We start from the raw sequence: 12,115 nt of genomic DNA on the forward strand, positions 1-12,115 counted from the left end.
AAGAAGAAGAAAAGAAGAAGAGAGAGAAGAAGAAGAGAGAGAAGAAGAAGAGAGAGAAGAAGAAGAAGAGAGAGAAGAAGAAGAGAGAGAAGAAGAAGAGAAGAAGAAGAGAGAGAAGAAGAAGAGAGAGAGAGAGAGAAGAAGAGAGAGAGAAGAACCTATAACAGGAACTTGCACATGCAAGCCTGTAGGCATATGGGTGATGTTCAAAAGTGGGCCATTGCTAAATGGGAGGTGGACACTAAAAGAAAGTTAGCATCAGGTAGGGTAGGCTCCAAAACCTGGTGGTCCCTGGTCAAGGACAGACAAGGTTATCTGCCTGATGAACTTATTCCACCTCTAAATCGACAGGATGGGACAACCTCTACTAGTAGTCAAGAGAAGGCAGACCTCTTTGCTGAACACTTTGCTACCAAAATGCAAGTTCCTGATCCAGCAAGGGACCCTCCTTGGCTAGCTGCAAGAACTGTGTCAAAACTGTCAGTGGTGACAATAAGGCAGGAGGAGGTGCATTTCCTACTTAAATCGCTTGACCAAGAAAAGGCTGTGGGCCCAGACAAGTTGAGCCCAAGATTGTTGAGAAGATGTGCAGACCAGCTAGCAGCACCTCTAACTCGCATCTTTCAGCACTCCCTAGTACAGTGTAAATGGCCCTCTCTATGGAAAGAGGCAAATGTAGTCCCTGTTCACAAAAAGAAGAGCAGAGCAGAAATCAGCAACTACAGACCAGTGTCACTCCTGTCAATCACTGGTAAGATCCTTGAGACAATAATCTCAAGACAAATGACAGAGTTTTTTGACTACCACTCACTACTTTGTGATCGTCAATACGGCTTCAGGAAAGGTTACTCTGCTGCTGATCTGTTGTTAAACCTCTCCACTAAGTGGCACCAGTCACTGGATGAATCCAAAGTCAGCTGTGTGGTAGCACTGGACATTGCTGGTGCTTTCGACCGGGTGTGGCACCAGGGCCTCTTAGCAAAACTTCAAGCACTGGGAATTGCAGGCTCTACGCTATGTCTCCTCAGTGATTACCTTCATGGTAGATCTCTAAGTGTAGTTCTCAATGGAACGGAATCAGCAAGACATCCTATTGGGGCAAGTGTTCCACAAGGAAGCGTGCTGGGTCCATTGTTATGGAATGTCTACTTCAACGACCTTCTTCATCTCATCCCAGAATCACATGCATATGCAGACGACTGTACACTGACATTCACTTATCCAAGAGAAGAAATGCCAGCTGCTCTAAGCTACATCAATCACCAGCTGAGAGCTATATCAGCTTGGGGAAATAGATGGCAAGTAACATTTGCACCTGAGAAAACGCAAATGATGATCGTCTCTAGGCACCATGATGGTAATGTTGGTGCAGTAGTAAGGATGAATGGGAGGATGTTGGCACCTGGAGAAGAAGTTGATATCCTTGGGGTGAAATTTGACTCCAAACTAACCATGAAGAACCATGTTGTAAATCTTGCAAAAAAGGCAGCCAGGAAGCTTACAGCACTTCGCCGTATCTCCCATCTGCTTGACAGTAGGGGTTGCAAGATCCTGTACGATGCACAAGTACGCTCGCACCTTGAGTATGCTCCACTTTCTTGGTTTGCCTGCCCCCCCTCTCATCTGCGACTGCTTGACAGAGTAGAGAACAGAGCAAGACGTCTCATCTCTCGCCTGGACCCATCCTGGATAGATCTGTCATTTCAGCAGAGCCTTCAACATAGGAGGGATGTGGGTGGCCTTACTGTTATGTACAAGGCCAATATTGTCAAAATACCACACTTGGATCCACTTCGAGGACAGCGTGAAACAAGCTTTTATGCCACAAGACTGGCAGAAAGCAGCAACTTCACTCTGGCTGTACCCTTCTCCAGAACATCACTCCATCTGAGATCATACATACCCAGGATGACTCGAGTATGGAACACATTCGTACAGCATAATGATGTCAACGAGATAAAGTCAGTTGATCAAATTAAAATGCTGGCCCACAGATGGCTCCAACTTCATCCTGTTTCCTACTTGTATGTCTCATAACAATAAAAATGCTTTCAAATGAGCTGATGTAGGTAACAGCTCTTAGCTTGCCAATAAAGTTAGGAATCCTTAACCTGTAAATAGCTGTCAATGAAGCTAGGGATCCTTAACCTGTCAAACCCTGTGTAAAAAAAAAAAAAAAAAGAAGAGAGAGAGAAGAAGAGGGAGAGAAGAAGAGAGAGAGAAGAGAGAGAGAAGAAGAGAGAGAAGAGAGAGAGAGAGAAGAAGAGAGAAGAGAAGAAAGTGGCACGTGTCATCAAACCTACTGCAGTCCTCCTTTATTCTTATGCAAGACTACTTAGCTTTATGTCAAGAAGAATCAGTACAGCAATGCCCACAAGCTCCTGTGGGACTTTGATTATTTTTTTTATTATCACACTGGCCGATTCCCACCAAGGCAGGGTGGCCCGAAAAAGAAAAACTTTCACCATCATTCACTCCATCACTGTCTTGCCAGAAGGGTGCTTTACACTACAGTTTTTAAACTGCAACATTAACACCCCTCCTTCAGAGTGCAGGCACTGTACTTCCCATCTCCAGGACTCAAGTCCGGCCTGCCGGTTTCCCTGAACCCCTTCATAAATGTTACTTTGCTCACACTCCAACAGCACGTCAAGTATTAAAAACCATTTGTCTCCATTCACTCCTATCAATGGAGACAAATGGTGGGACTTTGAATAGCTATAAATAGCTATGGCAAAAATTTAAATACAATAAAGAAAAAAAATTAAATTAAAACTTTTGGATTCTTCCTGATAACCAAAATGGGATATGGAAACTTCCAGAGTGTGTCTATCATTAGTATGACTCAAATTTAGAATATGCAGCCTAATTCCAGTAGCCAAATTACAGAAATGATGGTTAATTCCCTGTATAATTTCGGAATCTCTGTACGATTATCCTAAGTTAAATTAAGCATACTGTATTTACTATTGTATATAAAACCATTGTAAAATTTAAATGCACATATGAGGCCTAAATAAACACTTACTTAAGGTATATTTAAGCAGATGGAGAATGAGCAAGAATTTATTTCAAGTAATAAAATGGAGAATACATATATACCTCTGGGAAGCAATGCCATTGACACAATTCTCAGGAAGAAATTGGAAGTGTTAAGGAGAATGGATCAAGGAATAGGCAATCTGGACACCCACGATGCCTTGTACCTTGTCACAAAGTGCTTGAGTCTGCCCAGGTTGACATATTTCCTAAGATGTGCACCTTCATATGATAACCCTATACTGCACGAATGACAGTATTCTAAGGTAGATTTTTACGAAAGTACTTAACCTTACTCTAGAAGACGGGCAGTGGAACCAAGCTACACTTCCAGTCAGACTAGGAGGCATTGGTGTCCGCAAGTCGTCACAGATTGCGTTACCTGCTTTTCTGTCCTCGTGTACTGCATCCAGAGAGCTTGTAGCAGCGATTCTCCCTGAACATCTTAGGGACAAGATTGGAGTCCAGGACCAAAAATTCATTGATGGAGCAATGATCTGGGATAATCTAACGGGCTCTGAAACCAGACCTGCTCCCCCCAACAACTACAAACAATTGCACTGAGATGGTCCAATAGTGGAAAATATAGCCTCAATGCTTCAGAGTGTGTCTGGGAAGGATAGAGCCCGCCTCCTGGCAGTGAGAGCCCCTCATGCTGGGGACTTTCTGTTGGCTGTTCCCAACTCCAGCCTTGGCACATGCCTCGACCCACAGACCATCCGCATCGGTGTTGCCCTTCGACTTGCCGCCCCTATTCTCGTCGAACGCAGGTGTATTTGTGGCAGCGAAGCAGCAGACAGATTCGGGTAACATGGTCTTGTGTGCCATAAATCCGAGGGGAAGATTGCAAGACATGAGGAGGTTAATAACATTATCAAGAGGAGCCTCACAACAGCTGGATGCCCAGCAGTAAGGGAGCCACCCCAACTATGCAGATCTGATGGCAGCCAGAAGCGTCCAGATGGTATCACCCTTCAAGCCTGGACAGATGGGAAGCAGGTGGTGTGGGACTATACATGTGCATCTACCTTGGCTGATACCTATCTCCAATACACCAGGGAGGAAGGAGGGGCAGCTGCCAGCTTCAGGGAGTCCCAAAAGTCTAGAAAATATGAAGAACTTGCCCATCATTATATGTTTGTTCCCATAGGCTCAGAGACCCTTGGCTCATGGGGAAAGAGTGCATCTAAATTCCTTAAGGAGCTGGGAAAAAGACTCATCAGGGTAACTAGGGATCCCAGGGCAGCTAGTTTTCTGTTCCAGCGGCTCAGTGCGGCTGTTCAAAGGGGTAATGCCTGCTGTATTTTGGGCACACGCCCCAGCTCTGAGGAGCTGGATGAGATTTTCGCCTTATAATCGGTGATACACATGTAACAACATGTACCTTATATGCCACCTTTATATCAACAATGTAACTCTTAAATCTTCTGTACCATATTATGTAATAAAATATGTATATAGTATAAATAATTATTTCAATAACATAGAAGTACATTATCCAACATTAAATATAAATAAAATAAATTTCTGAACACCATGCCAAAAACAGTCATTTAACACCCAGGTACCTATTTACTGCTAGGTGGACAGTAGAAACAGGTGTATGGGAACATGCCCAAAGTTTCCACTTGTGCTAGGATCAAAGGTTCTTCAGATGTAAGCTGAAGGAGAAGGCTAAGATAAAGTGGATGCTGAGGTCAGAGAAATGGCAGATGCAGTTCAATGCAGACAAGCATAAGGTTCTAATTTTAAGAAAATAAAATAACTATGGTATACAAACTAAATAATGCAGATCTTAAACAAACTGAATAGCTATGAAAAAAAAAATTAAAAGTTCTGGGTAGCAGAAATTTAAAGCCAAGACAATAGTGCATAAGCATCTGCAATAAAGTTAATAGGATTCTTGACTTCATACCGAGAAGTATAAATAGTAATATTTGTCCTAAGGTTATATATCAACCTTATATATCTTTGATATGGCCTGATTTACATTATGCTGCTCAAGTCTTGTCTCTGTATTAAAGAATGGACATAAATGCACAGGAAAATATACAGAGAAATTATTATTATTATTATAAAACTAAGAGCTAAACCTGCAGGGGTCTTACAGCATGTACAGAGAAAGATGACCAAGTTGATCCCATGCATCAGAAACTTTTCCTACAAAGATAGAGTGAAGGTACTGAATTTGTACTCTGTGGAAAGAGATAGAATTGAGGAGAATATGATTTAAGTGTACAAATGGAAAACAGAAATATACATAACTGGGATATAAATTATATACTGAAAGTATCTAACCAAAACAGGATTCACAGCAATGGAGTCAAGTTGGACAAATTTAGAATTAGAAAGAATTAGGGAATTAATGGCTTTTCAAAAGTGTTGCAGACAAGTGGAACAAACACCCAGGTAGAGTCAGTGAGGCGAGATAAGATAAGATTTGTTTGGATTTTTAACCCGGAGGATTAGCCACCCAGCATAACCCAAGAAAGACAATGCGTCATTCAGGACTATCAGTCTTATTTCCCCTGGGCTTCTTTAATCTTGTCCCCCAGGGTGTGAACCACATTAGTCCACTAACACCAAGGTACACTAGGTGAACAGGAACAGTAGGTGTAAGGAAACATGCCACCATGCTGGGGATCGAACCATGGACAACACTCAGTGAGACGAGTAGCTTTAAATATAAGGTGGACGGGTATACAGGTGGGTGTGATTTAGACCTGCCTAACATGGGCCAATAGGCCTACTGCAGTTCCTACATTCTTGAACTACTATCATAATTTGCTTTTAAATTCTTTTGAAAACTCTTACAATTTAGCAGTAAATATGAATTTAAAATCTTTATCAAATGCTCAATATTTCTGTAAAATTTGTTTTACATGATGTAATTATATACATAATGTCTTACATATTTTGTACATCATCAGTCCTGCTTTACACTGCCCGAAAAGCAATGCATAATTATGCACTTCCTGTAAGATTAACCATTTACTGATAGCCTGCTATTGTAATGTTGTAATGTATATAACTGGGAAATAAAATTATCTTATCGTATATGACAATAGGAATGCAATAAGATAAAACAAGGACCCTAATGAAAATAAATCACTTTGACATTTTTAGGTTATCGTAAGTAATTTACACTATGTATGATAACTGTACTTATCCGTACCTGTACCTAAATAAACTTACTTACCTACTTACTTATTTACTCACCTACTTACTTATTTACCTACCTACTTACTTACCTACTTAACGTAAGTCTAAGGAATCTACGTGTCCTGGGCATCTACGCAACAAAAATATTTTTTGACTTTCACTTACTCTTTGACCACAAAAAATGGATCCTCCAACGTCATGTCCTCATACAGATAATAAAGAGCTTGATAATGTCCCACCGATATCACATACGACACTGAAATTGAACCTCCTGATAAATGTCCTTTGAGTGACAAAATGTAAACATGCTAAGTTCCAGTAATATACCTTTTATCTGGAAAAAAAAAGTCAAAATTACTCTCAGGAAAAGATTTTCTCCTTTTAAAATAATGCCTTCGTATTTGCAAGGCGTGGTAATGGGAATAAAATGCGATATTGGTTCAGAAAAATGATCTAGAGGAGATTTATAGGATGTTTTTCACAGAGTTTGATCTCGAGAAAGTTTTCCCGTTTTTTTTTAAATACGTAATGATGAGAAGACAGGAAGTTTCCCGCGTTAAATGTAAACAGTGAAGCCAGTGAGGGTGTGATGCACTGCTGATAACTGCTGACTACTGCTGATCACTGATCAGGGGTATCACTGAGCATACGTGGGAAGTGCTGTTGATCATATGTCAGGATCACTGCTGGATAGTGCTGATTGCTGGTAATACGTTAGGTTATTGCTGACTACGTCAGGGACACTGCTGACCACACATCAGGAGCTCTGCTGACCACACATCAGGAGCACTGCTGACCACACATCAGGAGCTCTGCTGACCACACATCAGGAGCTCTGCTGACCACACATCAGGAGCACTGCTGACCACACATCAGGAGCTCTGCTGACCACACATCAGGAGCTCTGCTGACCACACATCAGGAGCACTGCTGACCACACATCAGGAGCTCTGCTGACCACACATCAGGAGCTCTGCTGACCACACATCAGGAGCACTGCTGACCACACATCAGGAGCTCTGTTGACCACACATCAGGAGCTCTGCTGACCACACATCAGGAGCTCTGCTGACCACATCAGGAGCACTGCTGACCACACATCAGGAGCACTGCTGACCACACATCAGGAGCTCTGCTGACCACACATCAGGAGCTCTGCTGACCACACATCAGGAGCACTGCTGACCACACATCAGGAGCTCTGCTGACCACACATCAGGAGCTCTGTTGACCACACATCAGGAGCTCTGCTGACCACACATCAGGAGCTCTGCTGACCACACATCAGGAGCACTGCTGACCACACATCAGGAGCACTGCTGACCACACATCAGGAGCTCTGCTGACCACACAGGAGCTCTGCTGACCACACATCAGGAGCTCTGCTGACCACACATCAGGAGCACTGCTGACCACACATCAGGAGCACTGCTGACCACACATCAGGAGCTCTGCTGACCACACGTCAGGAGCTCTGCTGACCACACATCAGGAGCACTGCTGACCACACATCAGGAGCACTGCTGACCACACATCAGGAGCTCTGCTGACCACACATCAGGAGCACTCCTGACCACACATCAGGAGCTCTGCTGACCACACATCAGGAGCTCTGCTGACCAAACATCAGGAGCACTGCTGACCACACATCAGGAGCTCTGCTGACCACACATCAGGAGCTCTGCTGACCACACATCAGGAGCTCTGCTGACCACACATCAGGAGCTCTGCTGACCACACATCAGGAGCACTGCTGACCACACATCAGGAGCTCTGCTGACCACACATCAGGAGCTCTGCTGACCACACATCAGGAGCTCTGCTGACCACACATCAGGAGCACTGCTGACCACACATCAGGAGCTCTGCTGACCACACATCAGGAGCACTGCTGACCACATCAGGAGCTCTGCTGACCACACATCAGGAACTCTGTTGACCACACATCAGGAGCACTGCTGACCACACATCAGGAGCACTGCTGACCACACATCAGGAGCTCTGCTGACCACACATCAGGAGCACTGCTGACCACACATCAGGAGCTCTGCTGACCACACATCAGGAGCTCTGCTGACCACACATCAGGAGCTCTGCTGACCACACATCAGGAGCACTGCTGACCACACATCAGGAGCACTGCTGACCACACATCAGGAGCACTGCTGACCACACATCAGGAACTCTGTTGACCACACATCAGGAGCACTGCTGACCACACATCAGGAGCTCTGCTGACCACACATCAGGAGCTCTGCTGACCACACATCAGGAGCACTGCTGACCACACATCAGGAGCACTGCTGACCACACATTAGGAGCACTGCTGAAGTAGCTATGGCAGACTGTGAACCAGGTAATAGTCACTGTATAAATGTATTCTGGGTAACATTGTATCCAAGTTTATCAATTTCTACTTATTGTTACTAAATATATTTAGGTGTAATTTTAAATTACATACTAGGCAAGGGAACATACCATTGATTTAAACCCTTCAGAGAGAACCTCTTGATATTGGTGAAGGGCTCTTGATCCAAGGAACTTTAGCTAACCTTTCCTTCCTTGGAGCTAACCTAATTACTTCCTGTTCCCAGGCACTATGTGACCCATATATATTCCTCATTACTTACGATTATTATAATGATAATCTCTTCTCCATGAATATAATAATACTAATACTGTAGTATGTTGGGTTATCCTAGGTAATTTACACTGTATGATAATTGTACTTATGTGTACCTGTGCCTAAATAAAAATACTTACTTGGTAGACAGAAATCATACAGGAGAATAAAAGTAGGCCTTAGGGATGTGTGATGTAACCATTGTTGTCTAATATATTTGTAGGTGGGGCTATAAAAAAAGTGAACATTAGGAAGCATGGGCCTTTGTGGGTTTAGTGCTTAGTTTTGATTGTAATAATAATAGGAAGCCTGGAGGAAATAAATGTGTTCAGATATTTGAGAGTGGATTTGTTACCAGATCAGCCTACCTGGAGTATACCTGGAGAGAGGTCTGGGGGTCAACGCCCCTGTGGCCCGGTCTATGACCAGGCATCGTGGTGGATCAGGGCTTGATCAACCAGGCTTTTACTGCTGACCGCACATAATCCAACATACAAACCACAGACTGGCTGGTCAGGTACTGACTTTAGGTGCCTGTCCAGTGCCTGCTTGAAGACAGCTGGGGGTCTATTGGTAATCCCCCTGATGTATGTTGGGAAGCAGTTGAACAGTCTTGGGCCCCTGACATTTATTGTGTTATCTCTTATCGTGCTAGTGGCACCCTTGCTTTTCATTGGAGGGATGTTGCACCGTCTGTCAAGTCTATTGCTTTCATAGGGAGTGATTTTCATGTGCAAATTTGGTACTAATTACCTCTAGGATTTTCCTGGTGTATATAATCATGTATCTCTCCCCCGTGGCCTGGTGGCTAAAGCTCCTGCTTCACACGGAAGGCCTGGGTTCGATTCCCAGCGGGTGGAAACATTCCGACACGTTTCCTTACACCTGTTGTCCTGCTCACCTAACAGCAAATAGGTACCTGGGGTGTTAGTCGACTGGTGTGGGTCGCATCCTGGGGGACAAGATTGAGGACCCCAATGGAAATAAGTTAGACAGTCCTCGATGACCCACTGACTTTCTTGGGTTATCCTGGGTAGCTTACACTCCGGGGTTAAAAATTCAAACGAAATCTTATCTTATCCTGCATTCTAGGGGGTACAGGTTTAGGAACTTAAGCGTTCCCAGTAATTAAGGTGGTTTATCACAGTTATGAGTGCCGTGAAGGTTCTCTGTACATTTTCTAGATCAGCAATTTCACCTGCCTTGAAAAGTGCTGTTAGTGTGCAGCAATATTCCAGCCTAGATAGAACAAGCTACCTGAAGAGTGTCATCATGGGCTTGGCATCCCTTGTTTTGAAGGTTCTCATTATCCATCCTGTCATGGATGGATAATGTCAGTGAACCATAGAAATGCATAAATAAGTTTATTTAAGTACCCGTACACATACATAGATTTACATACATGTATGTGTAAATTACCTAGGATAACCCTAAAAGTTACACAAAAGTGACATACTTCCATTGGGGTCCTTGTAAAGTACTTGCCACAAGTGAGGAGGGAAAGGGAAGGGAAAAAAGGTGAACATAAGAACATAAGAAAGGAGGAACACTGCAGGAGGCCTGTTGGCCCATACTAGGCAGGTCCTTTACAATTCATCCCACTAACAAAACATTTGCCCAACCCAATTTTCAATGCCACCCAAGAAATAAGCTCTGATGTGAAAGTCCCACTCAAATCCAACCCCTCCCACTCATGTACTTATCCAACCTAAATTTGAAACTACCCAAAGTCCCAGCCTCAATAACCCAACTAGGTAGACTGTTCCACTCATCAACTACCCTATTTCCAAACCAATACTTTCCTATGTCCTTTCTAAATCTAAACTTATCTAATTTAAATCCATTACTGCGGGTTCTCTCTTGGAGAGACATCCTCAAGACCTTATTAATATCCCCTTTATTAATACCTATCTTCCACTTATACACTTCGATCAGGTCTCCCCTCATTCTTCGTCTAACAAGTGAATGTAACTTAAGAGTCTTCAATCTTTCTTCATAAGGAAGATTTCTAATGCTATGTATTAATTTAGTCATCCTACGCTGAATGTTTTCTAACGAATTTATGTCCATTCTGTAATATGGAGACCAGAACAGAGCTGCATAATCTAGGTGAGGCCTTACTAATGTTGTATAAATCTGCAGTATGACCTCTGGACTTCTGTTGCTTACACTTCTTGATATAAATCCCAGTAATCTATTTGCCTTATTACGTACGCTTAGGCATTGCTGTCTTGGTTTAAAGTTGCTGCTCACCATAACCCCCAAGTCCTTTTCGCAAGCTTCAGAACCTTGCATTTATCTACATTGAACTGCATCTGCCACTTTTCTGACCAAGAATAGAGTTTGTTTAAATCCTCCTGAAGTTCCATAACATCTACGTTTGAATCAATTATCCTACCTATCTTTGTGTCATCGGCGAATTTGCTCATATCACTGGTAATTCCCTCATCAAGATCATTGATATATATTATAAACAACAACGGGCCCAAGACTGATCCCTGTGGAACGCCACTTGTTACAGATCCCCACTCGGATTTAACCCCATTTATGGACACTCTCTGCTTCCTGTCAGTGAGCCATGACTCGATCCACGAGAGCACTTTTCCCCCAATGCCATGAGCTGCCACTTTCTTTAACAGTCTATGGTGCGGAACTCTATCAAAAGCCTTACTAAAATCTAAGTAAATAATATCAAATTCTTTATCGTGGTCAACAGCCTCAAAAGCTTTACTGAAGAAAGTTAATAAATTAGTTAGACAAGACCGGCCTCTTGTGAATCCATGCTGAGTATCATTAATCAAGCTATGCTTATCGAGATGGCTTCTTATAATTTCAGCTATGGAAATAAATGGTATCAAATACCGACACAGTGGAAATATAAACACATATGCAGTATAATGTGATCCTTTATTGACAACGTTTCACCCACACAGTGGGCTTTTTCAAGTCACACACAGATCTACCTGGGGTGGAAGGTACGGGAGTATTTATAGTCATGTTCAGAATGTTGAGGTCAGGTGGAGAATGCTGCATCTGATGATCTACCGGGTGGAGTTATAGAGTCTTGGGTAGCTTGGCGGGGGTATTGGACAAGTTGTGAGTAGACCTTCTGCAGTGTTCTATGTTCTTATGTGGGATAGCGATGAAGAAGTTTCTTGGCGAGTGGTTCAGCTATGTTATAGAAGCCTTTGTTCTGGTTGAAATTGTTGGTTATAGAGATAAGCGATGATTCCAGGATTCTTCGGTATTGAGTGTTGCCTTCTGTGGCGATAAGTCTTGAGTTTCTGTAGT

The 12,115-nt window shown here is 43.1% G+C and overlaps 2 protein-coding genes across 2 annotated transcripts in view; one reads left to right on the forward strand and one right to left on the reverse strand.

Moving 5' to 3' along the window:
• LOC138854341 (syntaxin-10-like) overlaps positions 1–6,967 on the reverse strand; it is a 29,961-nt gene extending 22,994 nt beyond the window's left edge. Inside the window, exon 1 of the transcript XR_011393540.1 lies at positions 6,367–6,967. The gene's annotated coding sequence lies outside the window, so the exon portion shown is untranslated. The remainder of the gene's footprint in view (positions 1–6,366) is intronic.
• Positions 6,968–8,340: 1,373 nt separating this feature from the next.
• Positions 8,341–12,115, forward strand: part of Mcm10 (minichromosome maintenance 10 homolog) — a 66,523-nt gene continuing 62,748 nt past the window's right edge. The window contains exon 1 of the mRNA XM_070096972.1: positions 8,341–8,557. Coding sequence (XP_069953073.1) covers positions 8,539–8,557 — 19 coding nt within the window. The 5' untranslated portion in view covers positions 8,341–8,538. The remainder of the gene's footprint in view (positions 8,558–12,115) is intronic.

The sequence above is a fragment of the Cherax quadricarinatus genome, chromosome 55 (assembly GCF_038502225.1).
Source record: "Cherax quadricarinatus isolate ZL_2023a chromosome 55, ASM3850222v1, whole genome shotgun sequence".
In the NCBI taxonomy this organism is placed as follows: domain Eukaryota; kingdom Metazoa; phylum Arthropoda; class Malacostraca; order Decapoda; family Parastacidae; genus Cherax; species Cherax quadricarinatus.